Raw genomic sequence first — 13442 nt, 5'->3', positions numbered from 1 at the left:
CCGTAGCCCTTAAGTGGGTTGATTAGCAGCGATTAGGGTATTCTATAAGATAGTAGATAGTACTTTCTTTTCCATTTAGGAATTTTGACTGCATGTACTCATGCGTGTTTCTAGACGGAACAGCTCATGATAAAGGTTGTTTGGTAACGTACTTAAGTTCAACTATGGATTAAGACTTAATTATATGCCACAACAAGGTGATGCAAGCACCAGAGACTGTTAGATATGTTATTCTCAATAGCTTAATGAGTTTCACTTCAGAGTTCAGATAAAAGCAGATATGTAATGACATAAGTATTACGTAACATGCATTTAAGTGAGGATTAGAGTTCATTACTCGGAAACTAATGGTCTTCGTTCTGAAAAATTATGTGGCAGAAGAAGTGGATTCGTTATTATATTGATGACAAAGGGTTGCAAGTCGACTTGCAGGCAGTAGGCCTCCTCATATTGATTGAGAATTATTGAAGCTTCCTGTATTGTTAAGTCAATATGCTTTAGTTTAATGAGACCTGACGATGTACATGTTTTGAGGATGCAAAAATGTTATACATTTTCCTAAATTAACCGCACTCAAAACCCATAAAGATGATTGATATACAATAGGCTGTTGATATAAAGATTTTAGAAACATTGGAAATATGCCAAACGCATCACAAGTTCACAACTTGTGAAAATTTACACTTCAAATAATCACCATCTGCCCGACCATTTTTTTTCATAAACAAAACAAACATGTTTACAACATTCAGAGCTTTGCATTCAAAGGCTTTCGGAGGTAGGAGAGGGCACATTCAAATTTCAGCATTCAAAAGCTAAAAAAAACCAAACTGGTCCTTAACTCTAAATTCCAGACACGCCCATAGATAAATGAGAAACACATTGCATTCAGAGGCTAAAAACTCAAACGGCTTCTGACTCTAATTTTATAACACGACTATAGATAAATGAGACGGTATTCATAACAACATACCCTTCCAAGTGACTAGAGAATAATATCACAACTACAATTACATTCAGATGGCAAATATTTGTGTGGTGCAAATGTGACTTATCATAGCCCAACCTGGTCTCGAAAATAACTGCCTCAAAGACAAGCTCTTAAAGTTGTATCTACTTGAAAGACTATAGAATTCAGCTATCATGTATAACGGTTTCTGAAGTAGTCCTAAGTACAAGAAATTGATTGAAGCAAATGTCAATCTCCAAAACAGGTAACCTGAATGATCAGATTGACTTGAAAATCTAAAGAAATTACATTTTTTTTGTGATAACTATTATTTGTCTCGATACTTCAATATTGCAAATTGTGCAATATAGTGTACAAACAAACATTTATTGTCACCTATATCATGATATTTATCTAGATTTGAAATTGACATCGATTTGTCTTTTGCTACTGCTGATGCATCAGCCAGAAAAAATGTACGCATTACACGTACTAGATCATGGCTTGATAGCTTGCAATCTCTTAAAAAAAAATATAAAAACATAAACTCTTCAAACAAAGTGTGCAATGAATCATTAGCTATCAATATATATATATATTATTTATTTAAGTGAACTTTAGGCTTTTGAGTCATTAGCTATCTATGTAGCAAGTCCGGCCATAGGCCGGGCCAAATGGCTAGTGACATTTAAAATTTAGATGTTTCTCTCTTGATTTAGCACATTATCCTCAGTTTTGCAAATATTTGTAATATTGCCCTGCCCAAAAAGCTGACCGCACACATGGACTTCTCTTTCTGAAATTGAGACATTGCCCTCATTGTTTGCAAACATTTGTAGAATTGCCACTGCCCAAAACGTCTGCCCGCTTACATGGTGTAGCCACGTGTCAGGAAGCTAGTTTGAATATGAAATTTTCCGTTACTATGTCAAATTGTCAATGTACACCTTTGGCTTCATTATATTTACTAGCTAAAATGCACGTGCTCGCACGTGGATGGAAAATAAAAGTGTAGGATGAATTTTGAGTATTTACATATGTCAAAATAATATAAAAGCAACATGCATCAACATTAGATTACAAAATTTAGGCTTTCATGCCTATATAACAGAAGTAAAGTTCAGTCCAAAATTACGAAATTGTTTATACTACTACTTTGTTAGCCTCATGCAAGGTTTGATATTTTTATCTGAGTTTTTTTTTAACTTAATTGCCAATGATGGTCCAAAGTTGTTTGCAAAACTCACGCAGCTTGTTCTTTAAAGTATTTCGTAGTCTTAAACCAGAATAGGTTGAGTATCGTTGTGGGCATGAATACCATGCAGACTGCATTAAAAAATGGCTGCAAGTGAAGAATGTCGCCCCATTTGCAAAGTGCAAGCTATCGATGATGAGGATGGTTAAGAAAACCAAGTGAAAGATAGATCCTTTGTTAATACTAACATATATGTATTTAACAGAACATGTTCATGTTCCATTCCATGTTGTACATATGGATATGAGGTGCAATGAGAAAATAAGTTCCAATAGCCAAACAATTGGGCATCATCAAAAGACTATACACAAAAATATATATGAATGAAACAACTTAAGGTGATGCATAGCCCTTTCACGTAACCCGGATGGATGGATTGCATGTGCAAGCCAACCCACTAAGAGTATTATTGTTTTTAAAAAATAAATAAATCTTAGGATAAGGCAAGACTTCTACAACACTAAGAGAAGGCACACAACATGTAACAAATAAATATCCATACATAAGAATTTACATCATACATAAGAATCCAAATGCCCTGGCTCAAATTTATAGGTCAGAATGTCAGATCACTTGCCGGGGACAAAGTTTGTGGCATATGCCCAAGCATTATTGTTAACTGGGTCAGCCAAGTGGTCAGCCAAGTTCTCCAAAGGTCCCTTCCCATTTACAATTGCTTGAACAAAAAATTCAAACACAGAGAACATAGCTAATCTCCCGTTCTTAAGCTCCTTTACCTTCAATTCAACAAAAGCCTCAGGATCATCAGCCAATCCTAGAGGGTCGAAACCGCCACCGAGGTACAATGGGTCGACTACCTCACCTAGTGGTCCACCAGCAATGCGGTAGCCCTCAACAACACCCATCAATATAACTTGTGTAGCCCAGATGGCTAGAATACTTTGAGCATGAACCAAACTGGGGTTACCCAAGTAATCCAATCCACCTTCATCGAAAATTTGTGCACCGGCCTTGAACTGGATCGCAGCCGAACTTGACCCCATTCGTGAAAGAAGTTCAGGGAAGAGGCGATCCCAAGGGCACCAAGCATTGCCCATCTTGAGTGAATGACCTCAAGTTCACGGTTCTTGGAGAATGTCTCGGTCGCCAGAGAGGCCGGCCGGGTGTCCCAACCATAGTCACCGGGAATTCACCGGTTAGATAAGATGGCGGCTCACCAGAAAATGGTCCCAAGTACCTGACTCTATCGGGACCATACCATTGGGTTGGCTTGCCCACTGTCTTTCTCATGGTGACCCTTCCTTCACCTAGAAGCTCGATTTTGATGGAGCAAGCTTTATCGCCTTTCCAACTAGAAAGGAGAAGTTAGAGCCATCGATGAAGCGACCATGGTAATCGGAGGAAGTGAAAACTCATGGAGAAAGAAAAATATGTATGCTTGTTACTCAAGTTGTGTTTCTAGCTGTTGTCAAGTGTTTTGCATTTATAGGAGTTGGCAGTACAGGAAATTTTTACCAAAAATCTGAATATCTTTTCTCATTGGTTGAAAGGGATTTATGTTTCTTCTTATTTGTATGTATACCCATATCCATATCCATATCATAATGCTCTAAAACAAATGTCAAGAACACTACTGAAAGGAAACAAACCCGTTTAAAACGTTATTGAGAGGGGAAATCACAACATAATGGAAAACATGGGAAGTAAAGGCCCACAAATAAGACAAATTTAAAGATCTAACTGGTAAAGGTACAGATAACCTGGAAAACAATAGCATACCTGGTCATCCATTGGAGTTCTATTGTTAATCTATTTCTGGTGAAGTCGAGTCACCTTTGCTAGCTTTATCTTGCCTTCTTCTCGGACCATCACCATTCGTAACTACTTAGAAAATTAGCAACCATATAGCAGCCATACAGTATTACAAATATAATGTGACTGAAGTCTTGGCTTTTGTTTTGGAGTAGCATGTGTTTATATAGTGTAAGAAAGTAAGGTTCACTTTAAAAATGTTGAATAACTTTTGTAATTTAATAATAATAAAACCAACCACAGACATGCCCAATGTAGTTAGTTCATATAAGAAATGAAGTGCACATGTCTTGGTAGAACTTGGTGGACTGTCCTGTATCTAAGATAGCTTCCACTAACAGGAAATAATTAGATACCATTTGAGCATAAAACTCCAATGTAGATTATATAAATATATACCCTATTATACACAATTAACATGGAAATAATACATGAATATCTATAGAAAATGAAGGTGACATACCTTGTATACTACAACTTGCTATAGATGGAGCTTGTAGCTAATCATTTCTTTTGTAGCTAAAGCAGAAAAATAGTCGGGGATGCTGAAGGGATGAATTCATGAGTAAGGATTTAATGGTCGGGGATGCTACAAACGCCAAAATAGTTCTACACCTAGCTGCCACATCAGCTAGCATCGTACACCGCATCAAAGATACCAGACACGTGGTGTTAGGATAGACGCATAGAGCTGCCACATGAGGCACCAACTGGACTGAGCATGTGATGGTATTCTTAGAACTCTGTCAGCAATTCTCAAACCAACTTTTCCAATCACGAGATTGGCACATGATGCCTGCTGCAACATAAACAGCTATTAGAGGGGCTCCTTTTCTGATTATCATTGTCCTTTCTTTTTCGATTCTCACTCCATGTCCTAGGCTTTTAGTCTATTACCTTCCGTAAGTTTAGATCGCTCTTGGTCACTCCTTACTATTTCTTCAAGTTCAACTCTATTGTGCCTATTACACTTGGTAACTCTCATCCAAAATCAGTAGTGTTCCTCCTACACTTCATATCCTTTTTAACTCACCGAACTCCTATGGAGTCAAATTACGTAAGCTAAAATCTAAATACTCCTAAAAAACCTAGAAATCTATAGGACATCTTTCATTGGGTTTCTAATTTAACTAAACATCTAACTATCTCATCTATCCTAAAAGAGTCTAGAATTATTTTTCTAATGGTAGATCTTTAGTTCATATTAATTAGATACCCAAACCCAAATATAAATAGTAATAAAATAATTAAATTAAAAAAAAAAAAAAAAAAAATTCCCTTATACTCTCTACATTTAGGCACAGTTAAGTGCTTAACAATGAGGTTATAAATGGAACGATCCTTTACATCTTGAAATCATTCATCGAGCTAAAAAGAACAACCCCTTGTATCTTATAATCCAAGAAATGACATTTTCAAATCTTGTCACAGAAGATACTTTGGAGGAATTAGTTTGTCTAAGCATGCTCGTGCAGAGTAGTAAGGGGAATAAAATGCTACCTAAGGAAGAGTCTGACAATGACTCATTGATACTGAATTACTGATCAAACATAACTTAAAACCTCTGGAAATAGTAAGTAAATAATCCAAAAAGAACACACATGCATGCACACAAACGGACAGGAAAAACTATATTCCTTTTCGTAGAAAATGCATGTGGTATAAGCATGGTAGGTCCTGGACATCACACAAAATGTGACCAAAATAATCACTTAGAATTAGAAATGTACAGATTGCATGATTCAGTAATTCCATGAAGAGTAGAATAAAATAGTTGACTGAAACATAGAACACACCTCTTTTTGATGCACAGTAATTATTTTCCACAACTCTTAAGCATCCATGTCTCTGGGTGCGAGAATATGCAACGAAGATCCCGTGATGAGATAAAATTAGGAGAATTGGCAATCAAATTAATATAGTAAAGTGTAAAAAACTGACCGGCAATAAGGTAAATGAGGGAGGCGAAGAAAATAATGGAAGAAGGAAGAAACACAACCATCCAGAAAAAATCAGCAGCTTCTTTCTCAGTCAAATAAAAAGCCCCGGAATCGACAGTAGCAGTAAGATTAATCGAAAAAGGGTGAAGTAATGATGCATCATTACAGAAAGCTAGGGCGTTTCCCTTGATGATTTGGAAATACAATATTTAAAGTAATAACAACAGATATTAAAACTATAACCCATAAAACTATCACTGAGTAGAAACCACCACGCATAACAGTGAAATTTGTCTGAAGTCCTTCTTGAGTTCTGTTCGATCTAACCGGAATTGGAAGCATAAAACAAAAACCAGTACTGGAAAGAGTTCATGAAAAAAGGAGGGGAAGTTGAAAGAACTCAGTATTAATGGTATTTAAGTGGGTATTAATGGTATTTAAGTGGGTATTAATGGCAAGGCAACACCGCGTACATGTCAATATAGGCTTGGATTTGGTTTTTGCCCTGAATTTACATAAAACTCCTTTGTGCATTGTGTTGTAGAATTGAAGGGTATAAATAGAAATAAAAAATTAAATGACGAAATAGTCCTTTTTAAAGACATTGAATAATATTTTTTTGTATTTAATTAGGGGTATTAGGTGGTAGAAAAAAGGCTGGTCTAATTTAAAAGGCCAGGTTAATTATGGTGTATTTTACTAATAGAGATATATATATATATTTTTTTATTTAATAAAATTCAATTATAAAACTTTGGACTGATAAATTATCAATTCATTTATCCTATCTCCGGAGCGAGTGCCAAACAACTAGGTACTCAAAAGTCAACCACTCACCCATGCGGAACAGAAACATTGTTGGATGGGCCAACTATTTGTATAGTATAGAGTCTCCAAGCCCATTTTTATTAAAGCTTTTTTACGTTAGCCTATTGCCCAATCTCAGAAGGCCAGATAACTAGAGTCTGCTTGATCAGGGAAGTTGAATCAAACTTTTTATGGTTTCTATTTTCATGTTTCTTTGTGTGTCTGTTGGGCGTGAGATGTGTTTGTCCAATTGTTTCTTTTGGCCGTTTTGTCCCTTTGATTTAGTATGTTTTTAGAAAATCATTTATTATTATATTTTTTTTGATAAGTAGATGAAAATTAAACTCGTTTTCATGTTTTAGTGGTTAGTAAGAAAGTAAGGAGGCCCATGATCATTCCCATATAAGGCCTTAGAGCCTTAGAGCGTTATGTACATTCCTGCTTGAGTGTATTTTCGACTTTATACAGTTTCACACTTTCACAGTTTCACTTGAAGTGATTACTACAAAAATAACATACGAGTATACGACTATACGACCATCCCTTCGCTTGTTCGCCACTATTTTGGGTTTCATGAACACCCCCACCTATAAACCCTAGAAAACCTCACCACTTTCTCTCACTCAAACATTTTATTTTTCTCTCTCTTCCCACAGACATGGCCTGCACACTAGACTTCCGCTACTTAGACGAAGGTTTAGGAGGCACAAGAAACAAACGCAAAAGAGATGACAACAACAACAACAATGACTCTTCGATGGACCTCGATGACGACAACAACAACAACACTGAAAAGATAATAATCTCAACCGTCCATCAAAAAGACTAGCTATACCTTCACTAACAAACCCAGAAAAGCCATTTTACGGAAAACCCAGTTACGATGGAGTAATAGCAGGAAAAGTGTCGGGGGCGAAAATGGAAACAAGTCAGACAACAAAGAAGCTCATCTTCAAAAGTGAGTCTAAACAAGTCTACATATGAGGAGAGGGCTAAAGCGAAAGAGATTAAGAAAGCGTATAAAGAACGGATAACGGAGTTGAAAGAAGAGATAAGGCTGAATAAAGTGGAGAAGAGGAAGAAGAATGAGGAGAGGGAGAAGAAGAAGAAAGAGAATATTTTCAAGTCTGGGACTATGTATCAGAAGATTACTAATCCTAAGACTTTGAAGAAGATTCAGAAGAGTAAAGATAGGAAGAAACTTAGACAGGTTCCTGATGATATGCTTAAGAAGAAGAAGTGATTTTCTGGAATGTCTTTGTTTTTTCAACCACCATCATTTGAAGGATATTGGAGAGAAGTGATCGAGTTATGTTTGTTAATTTTAGATGATTAGGCAGTGTTTGGTAACTTACACGTATTCTCGAGTCTGCTCTTTTGGCCCAAATATAGTCATTCTAGGGTCACCTTTCATTTCTGCTCCAATTTGAGTTGAGAGATATTCCTGATGATAAGGAGTGTTTAGATCGACTGGGGGCATTGATGACCAGGTGGTATGTATGCTAAATAAATATGGGTCCTGTTACTGCCAGACTCCAATTTGTGTTGGGCAGACCCCGAGTTGGGCCGGGGTCTGCCCATTGTGTTGGGCATAATTTGGACTCGTACACACCCCAACCAAATATCCAAGAAACCGGAAAACCGGATCTTTCAAACCCACGATCTCGATCAAGCTCGATCTCACCAAAATCCACGATCTCACCAAAATCAAATTTCTCTCACCAAAATCAAACCCACGATCTCGATCAAGCTCGATCTCGATCTTTTTTTGGTATTATCAATACTCATTTCATTTGTTTTTTCAATTACTAATTTCATTTGCTTCTAACATTAGTTTTTTTTTATTTTTTATTTCTTCTAATAAGGTTTTACGGATTACATTTGCTTTTTCAATTACTAATTTCATTTGTTTCTAACATTAGTTTTTTATTTTTTATTTCTTCTAATAAGGTTTTCGGATTGAATCGGTAAGCCACTCAATTACCACTTTCATTAGAGAAATTAAAATGCTATTTGCATAGCCATGTTCATTATTTGATTATTTAAGAGACCATAAGAATGGTGTGTGTATGTTGACATTATAATGTTACGTATTCGTATTATATTTGACATGGCTGCTTTCTAGTTTATACATGTAACAAGTAGTATATTTACCTAGGCGTAAAGTTTTGGTGACATTATTATCATAGTATATGAGAATATCAGGTGCAATATGAAGAATCATTTTCATGCATTCACTACTTTTTGGCTTCTATATTTTTTCTTCTTTTACGTTCACTATTACTTTATCTCTTCTGTATTTCATTATATTTAGTTAATTAAGAAAATATTTCATTATCTTTCAATTACTATTGGTAAGCTCGATCTTTTTTTCAACTAGCTCGATCTTTTTATTGGTATCCTTCAAACCCACCAATTAGGTCGATCTTTTTATTGGTAAGCTGATCAAACCCACGAATAGGAAGTTAGGAACCCCACATCCAACTACGAAGTCTTATAGGAGATTACCATAACTTGTTCCATGGCTTAAACTTTCGATACAAGTGATTTAACAAACATAACACCAAAAGAATGACAAAACAAACTAAGATGGTAACAAACCCCATTTTAGAAATGAATTTCGTCGGAAAGCTATAAATTGTGATGAAACTCTTTGTTCTTTGTCGGATGTTATTCAGAACTCATTTTCAGTTTGTTAACATTTTCGTGAATTCCAAAATTTGTGTCTATGATTTTAAGTTTACCACCTAGCGAAAGAAACTTATATTTAAACAAGGAGCGGACGAGGATGATTACTGAACACTGATTGAGTCTCATCTAACCATATTAGAATTTAAAATTTTTAAGCAAGATTTGGAACTCTTGTTTTCAAAGAGGCCCACGGTCAGCTCCCATAGGAAAGGTGTGGCAATCATTGAGGTATGTTAGTACTATTCAATTCTACCTTAATGTATGCTTTGGATTGGAAAGTGGGGGTATATTTCTAGGAAAAAATGGGCAAGTGGGAGGATGTGTAAAGATTCCTCATCTTAATAGTCAAATGGAGTTGGGTAAGCACCAAGATCGAAGAGATATTAATAAACAGAAATGAATATGAAATGAAGGTTTAAGTAACACCAATTACTTAACAAACATAACACCAATTAGCTATCCTTCAAACCCACCAATTAGGTCGATCTTTTTATTGGTAAGCTTATCAAACCCACAAATTAGGTATCTTTCAATTACTTCTCGATTTCGATCACTGCTCGATCTCGATCAATTGGTGATTTTAATTACTGCTCGATCTCGATCAATTAGTGGTTTCAAATCAATTGGTAGTTTCAATCAGTGTAGTAAAGGCGTTAAAACGCACCTAAGAAATAACACCCTCCTCGTGCCTTAGGCAAAGGCTTGGCGTGGCCTTTGATCGAAAGTGGAGGCGTAGTAATAAAAAAATAGATATATCAAATAAAAAATAAAATAAATATTAAATATGACATGAATTATTACTGATTTGCTTAACCAAACTTTAAAATTAATTTTATGTGATTGTAAATATAAAACCATTGTAGTTATTTAAAAGAAAAATCTTAAGCAATAAGTAAAGAGCAAAATAAAACTCGTATCTCTCAATACAATTTAGTTCAACTTCAATAAACTAAAATAATGAACCAATAAAATTGAGTCAAATGAGTTTTTCATAAAATAGAACAGGTGATTCAATTTTAGAATCCCGTAAAACTTCATTTAAAATTTAATCAATCTTTGTGTTTTCTCTCAATCCATACAACTTAACAAAAACTAGTCAAAATTAAGTTTAAAGTGTACTCCACAATGAAACTTACTAAATTTGTACAATTTCTTATATCATACAACAATTGGATCGAGTGTAAATGTGTCACGATAGCAAAATTGTAAAAAAAAAAAAAAGCTGTAAAAGTTGATAAAGGCTGGCTTTGCCTCGTGCCTCGACAAAACAAAAGCAAAAACGCCTTTATATTGCCTCTGGCCTTGGTCAAGGCGAGGCACTAAAAGTCGCCTTTTGCGCTTTAAGTCTTTTAGGCTGGCGCCTTGACTACTTGGTTTCAATTTTTCGCCGATCTCGATCTCGATCCCAAGCTCTTCTATCAATACCAATTTCAAAGTGAGTTTTTATCTTTCAAAGTGAGTTTTTTCATACATTGTAGTTTGTTCCAAGGCCCAATTTTTCGGGATATTAGGATATATCGGAGAGGCCAAAAAAAGATATATATCGGATATATCGATATGTCGGAGAGATAAATCGTTTTTGCCCATTTTGGTGATAATATTCAAAAAAATCAAAAAATCGGAATATATCGAAAATATCACCGATATATAATGATATATATTGATATATATCGGGATATATCGTTATATATCGGTCAACAGTCAACAAAATCGGTCAAAAGTCAAACTGTCCAACAAAGTCAAACGATATATATCGAATATATCGGAATATATCGCTGATATATATCTTTATATCGGTTTTATTGATATATATCGGTTTAAAAAATATTAAATTTTCGACCCGATATTTCGGATTTTTCGAAGTCGGATTACTGAAAAAACGATATATATCGGCGATTTTTCGATAAATCGACCGATATTTTCGGCCTTGGTTTGTTCATACATTGTAGTTTGAGTGTTCAAGGTGTTTGTTTATACATTGTACATTGTATTTGGTTGGTTCATACAAGTCAAAAAACAATGTCGTAGTTCATACCTATTGGATATATTTTTGCAAGAACCGTTACTGGAAGACTATAGTTGGTGAGACTGTTGATGAGTCCGAGGGTCGATCGTTAGTTTCGATAATCTGAGCTAGATTGAACCTTGTTCGGAATCTACTAGGTTTATAGATGATGATGATGATGAGAGAGTTGAGTTGAGAAGGAAGGTTTCTACTGAGTTTTGGTCAGATACCTATTCTCTCTCTTTTCTCTGCTGAGTGTGTTTAGAATGAAAAGGAGATGTTGTTTGTGGGGCACCAAGGGGGTGTTAATATAGTGGAGAAGTTGCACGTTTGGACTATTTTCTCAAAAGAACTACCAGTCTACCACAACAAACTTTCTTTATTAATTGTTGGTGATGAAGCAAACAAGTAAAATTAAAAGAGAAGGCTTCAGTATTTGTAGACTATGTTTGGCCATAGAATTAGAGGAAGCTATGGATATGCATGTTTTAGACTTTAGTTAGTGAACTCCAAACTTAATAAACACTTACAAGTTGAATGTCTTAGTATTAGAAGTTGTGCATTTGCTTGTTAGTATTAGAAATTGTGAATTTACTTGTTAATAAACAATTTGAATTAATTGAATGTCTTATTTTTAACTCCTATTTATTTTGTAGCAATGCCTCGAACAAAGAATGTGAATGTGAAGAATGTAGCAAAAAGTGTTTTCACGGGTGTTAAGAAGTTGTTAGGTGGGGGGAGTAGTAGTTCGGGTCGCGAGGAGCCTGAGAAAAAGAGAGAAAGGGCAACAACTACCTCGGCATCAGTCCGTAGAGGGGATCGGAAAGCAGATGATCCCAGTAATGTAGTAAGTGGTGTAGAGTTAGGAAATCAAAAGAGAAGAAAGCAGACAGTTCTGAGTGATGTAGATGTAGATGCAGATTTAGATTTAGATTTAGATGAAGATGAAGATGTAGATGTAGATGTAGATGATGTAAATATGGATCGTGGGAAGAGTGTAGCTGTAGGTGATGGTGAAGAAGATGATAGTGAAGAAGATGATGAAGAGGGTGTTGATGATGTAGAAGAGGAGGACGTGGAGGATGAGGAGGACGCGGAGGATGAGGATGAGGAGGATGATGATGACGAGGAAGTCCCTGAAGTCCCTGTACCTGTACCTCCAGTGAATATTGTGAGAAAGTCCAACAATGACTTGAAGTTCCAGAGAGGTGTTTATGGAGGTGGCCCTCGTGTGTCACATATGTTATATGACTATGCGGTGCACGTGGCTCGCGATATTTGGGAGGGGCAGGTAATATTATTATATATTGTCTATTAGTATTTAAATTTTGTATTACGAAACCTTGTTCATACATTAATACTAAGTTTTTGTTGTTTTAGGTAGAGCGAGGGGTGTTGAAGTGTCATGGGCACCTGAACAAGTTGGTACAATGGGATATCGTCGGAGAGTGTTCAGACTATTCTAATTTTCATGTGGAGCTTCAAAGGACCGGCTTATGTGCTCTGGTCTTAGGTGTATATAGGCATCAGGATCCTGTGTTGGTCTCTGCATTTGTGGAGAGGTGGCATCCAGAGACCAACACGTTTCATATGCCATGGGGTGAGATGACAATCACGTTGGACGATGTTTTCCAACTCTTAGGAGTTCCGATCAGAGGCAAAGCAGTGGCCCGGGGACACCGATTTGACCACGAAGCAGAACAAAAGACTCCTCCACCAAGGTCTTGGCATACCCATGGACAAGATAGATCACGGAGATGAAATCCAATAAGTTCACTTCCAAAGTTAGGATGGATTTCTTGATGAAGCGATTTCTTTGGGAAGGTGACGGATAAAGATTTACGGGATGAAAATGGGGCTGTTGTGAAGAAGGCGTCAACCCAAAAAGAGTTGCGGTTTGCTGTGAGAGCTTATTTGTTGTTTTTCTTTGGATGTACCGCCTTCACCGACACGTCTGGAACTGCAGTTCCCGTTTGTTATCTGAGACGCTTATGAAATTTGCCGAGATCGAGGAGACTCTGG

At 36.2% G+C, this 13442-nt stretch overlaps 1 protein-coding gene and 1 pseudogene across 1 annotated transcript; one reads left to right on the top strand and one right to left on the bottom strand.

The window, feature by feature from the left end:
- Positions 1-2686: 2686 nt before the first annotated feature.
- Positions 2687-3188, bottom strand: LOC147485994 (chlorophyll a-b binding protein 1D-like). Its single transcript, XM_086570877.1, has one exon. It carries the CDS (start codon positions 3068-3070, stop codon positions 2774-2776), a length of 297 nt encoding a protein of 98 aa, XP_086427003.1. The 5' UTR covers positions 3071-3188; the 3' UTR covers positions 2687-2773.
- Positions 3189-7147: 3959 nt separating this feature from the next.
- On the top strand, positions 7148-8052 carry LOC147485993 (uncharacterized; annotated as a pseudogene).
- The last annotated feature ends 5390 nt before the right edge of the window (positions 8053-13442 follow it).

This window comes from Coptis chinensis, chromosome 7 (genome assembly GCF_015680905.1).
Source record: "Coptis chinensis isolate HL-2020 chromosome 7, ASM1568090v1, whole genome shotgun sequence".
NCBI classification, from domain to species: Eukaryota; Viridiplantae; Streptophyta; class Magnoliopsida; order Ranunculales; family Ranunculaceae; genus Coptis; species Coptis chinensis.
The sequence above is the reverse complement of the archived record's forward strand: the minus strand, read 5'-3'. Positions and strand labels throughout refer to the sequence as shown.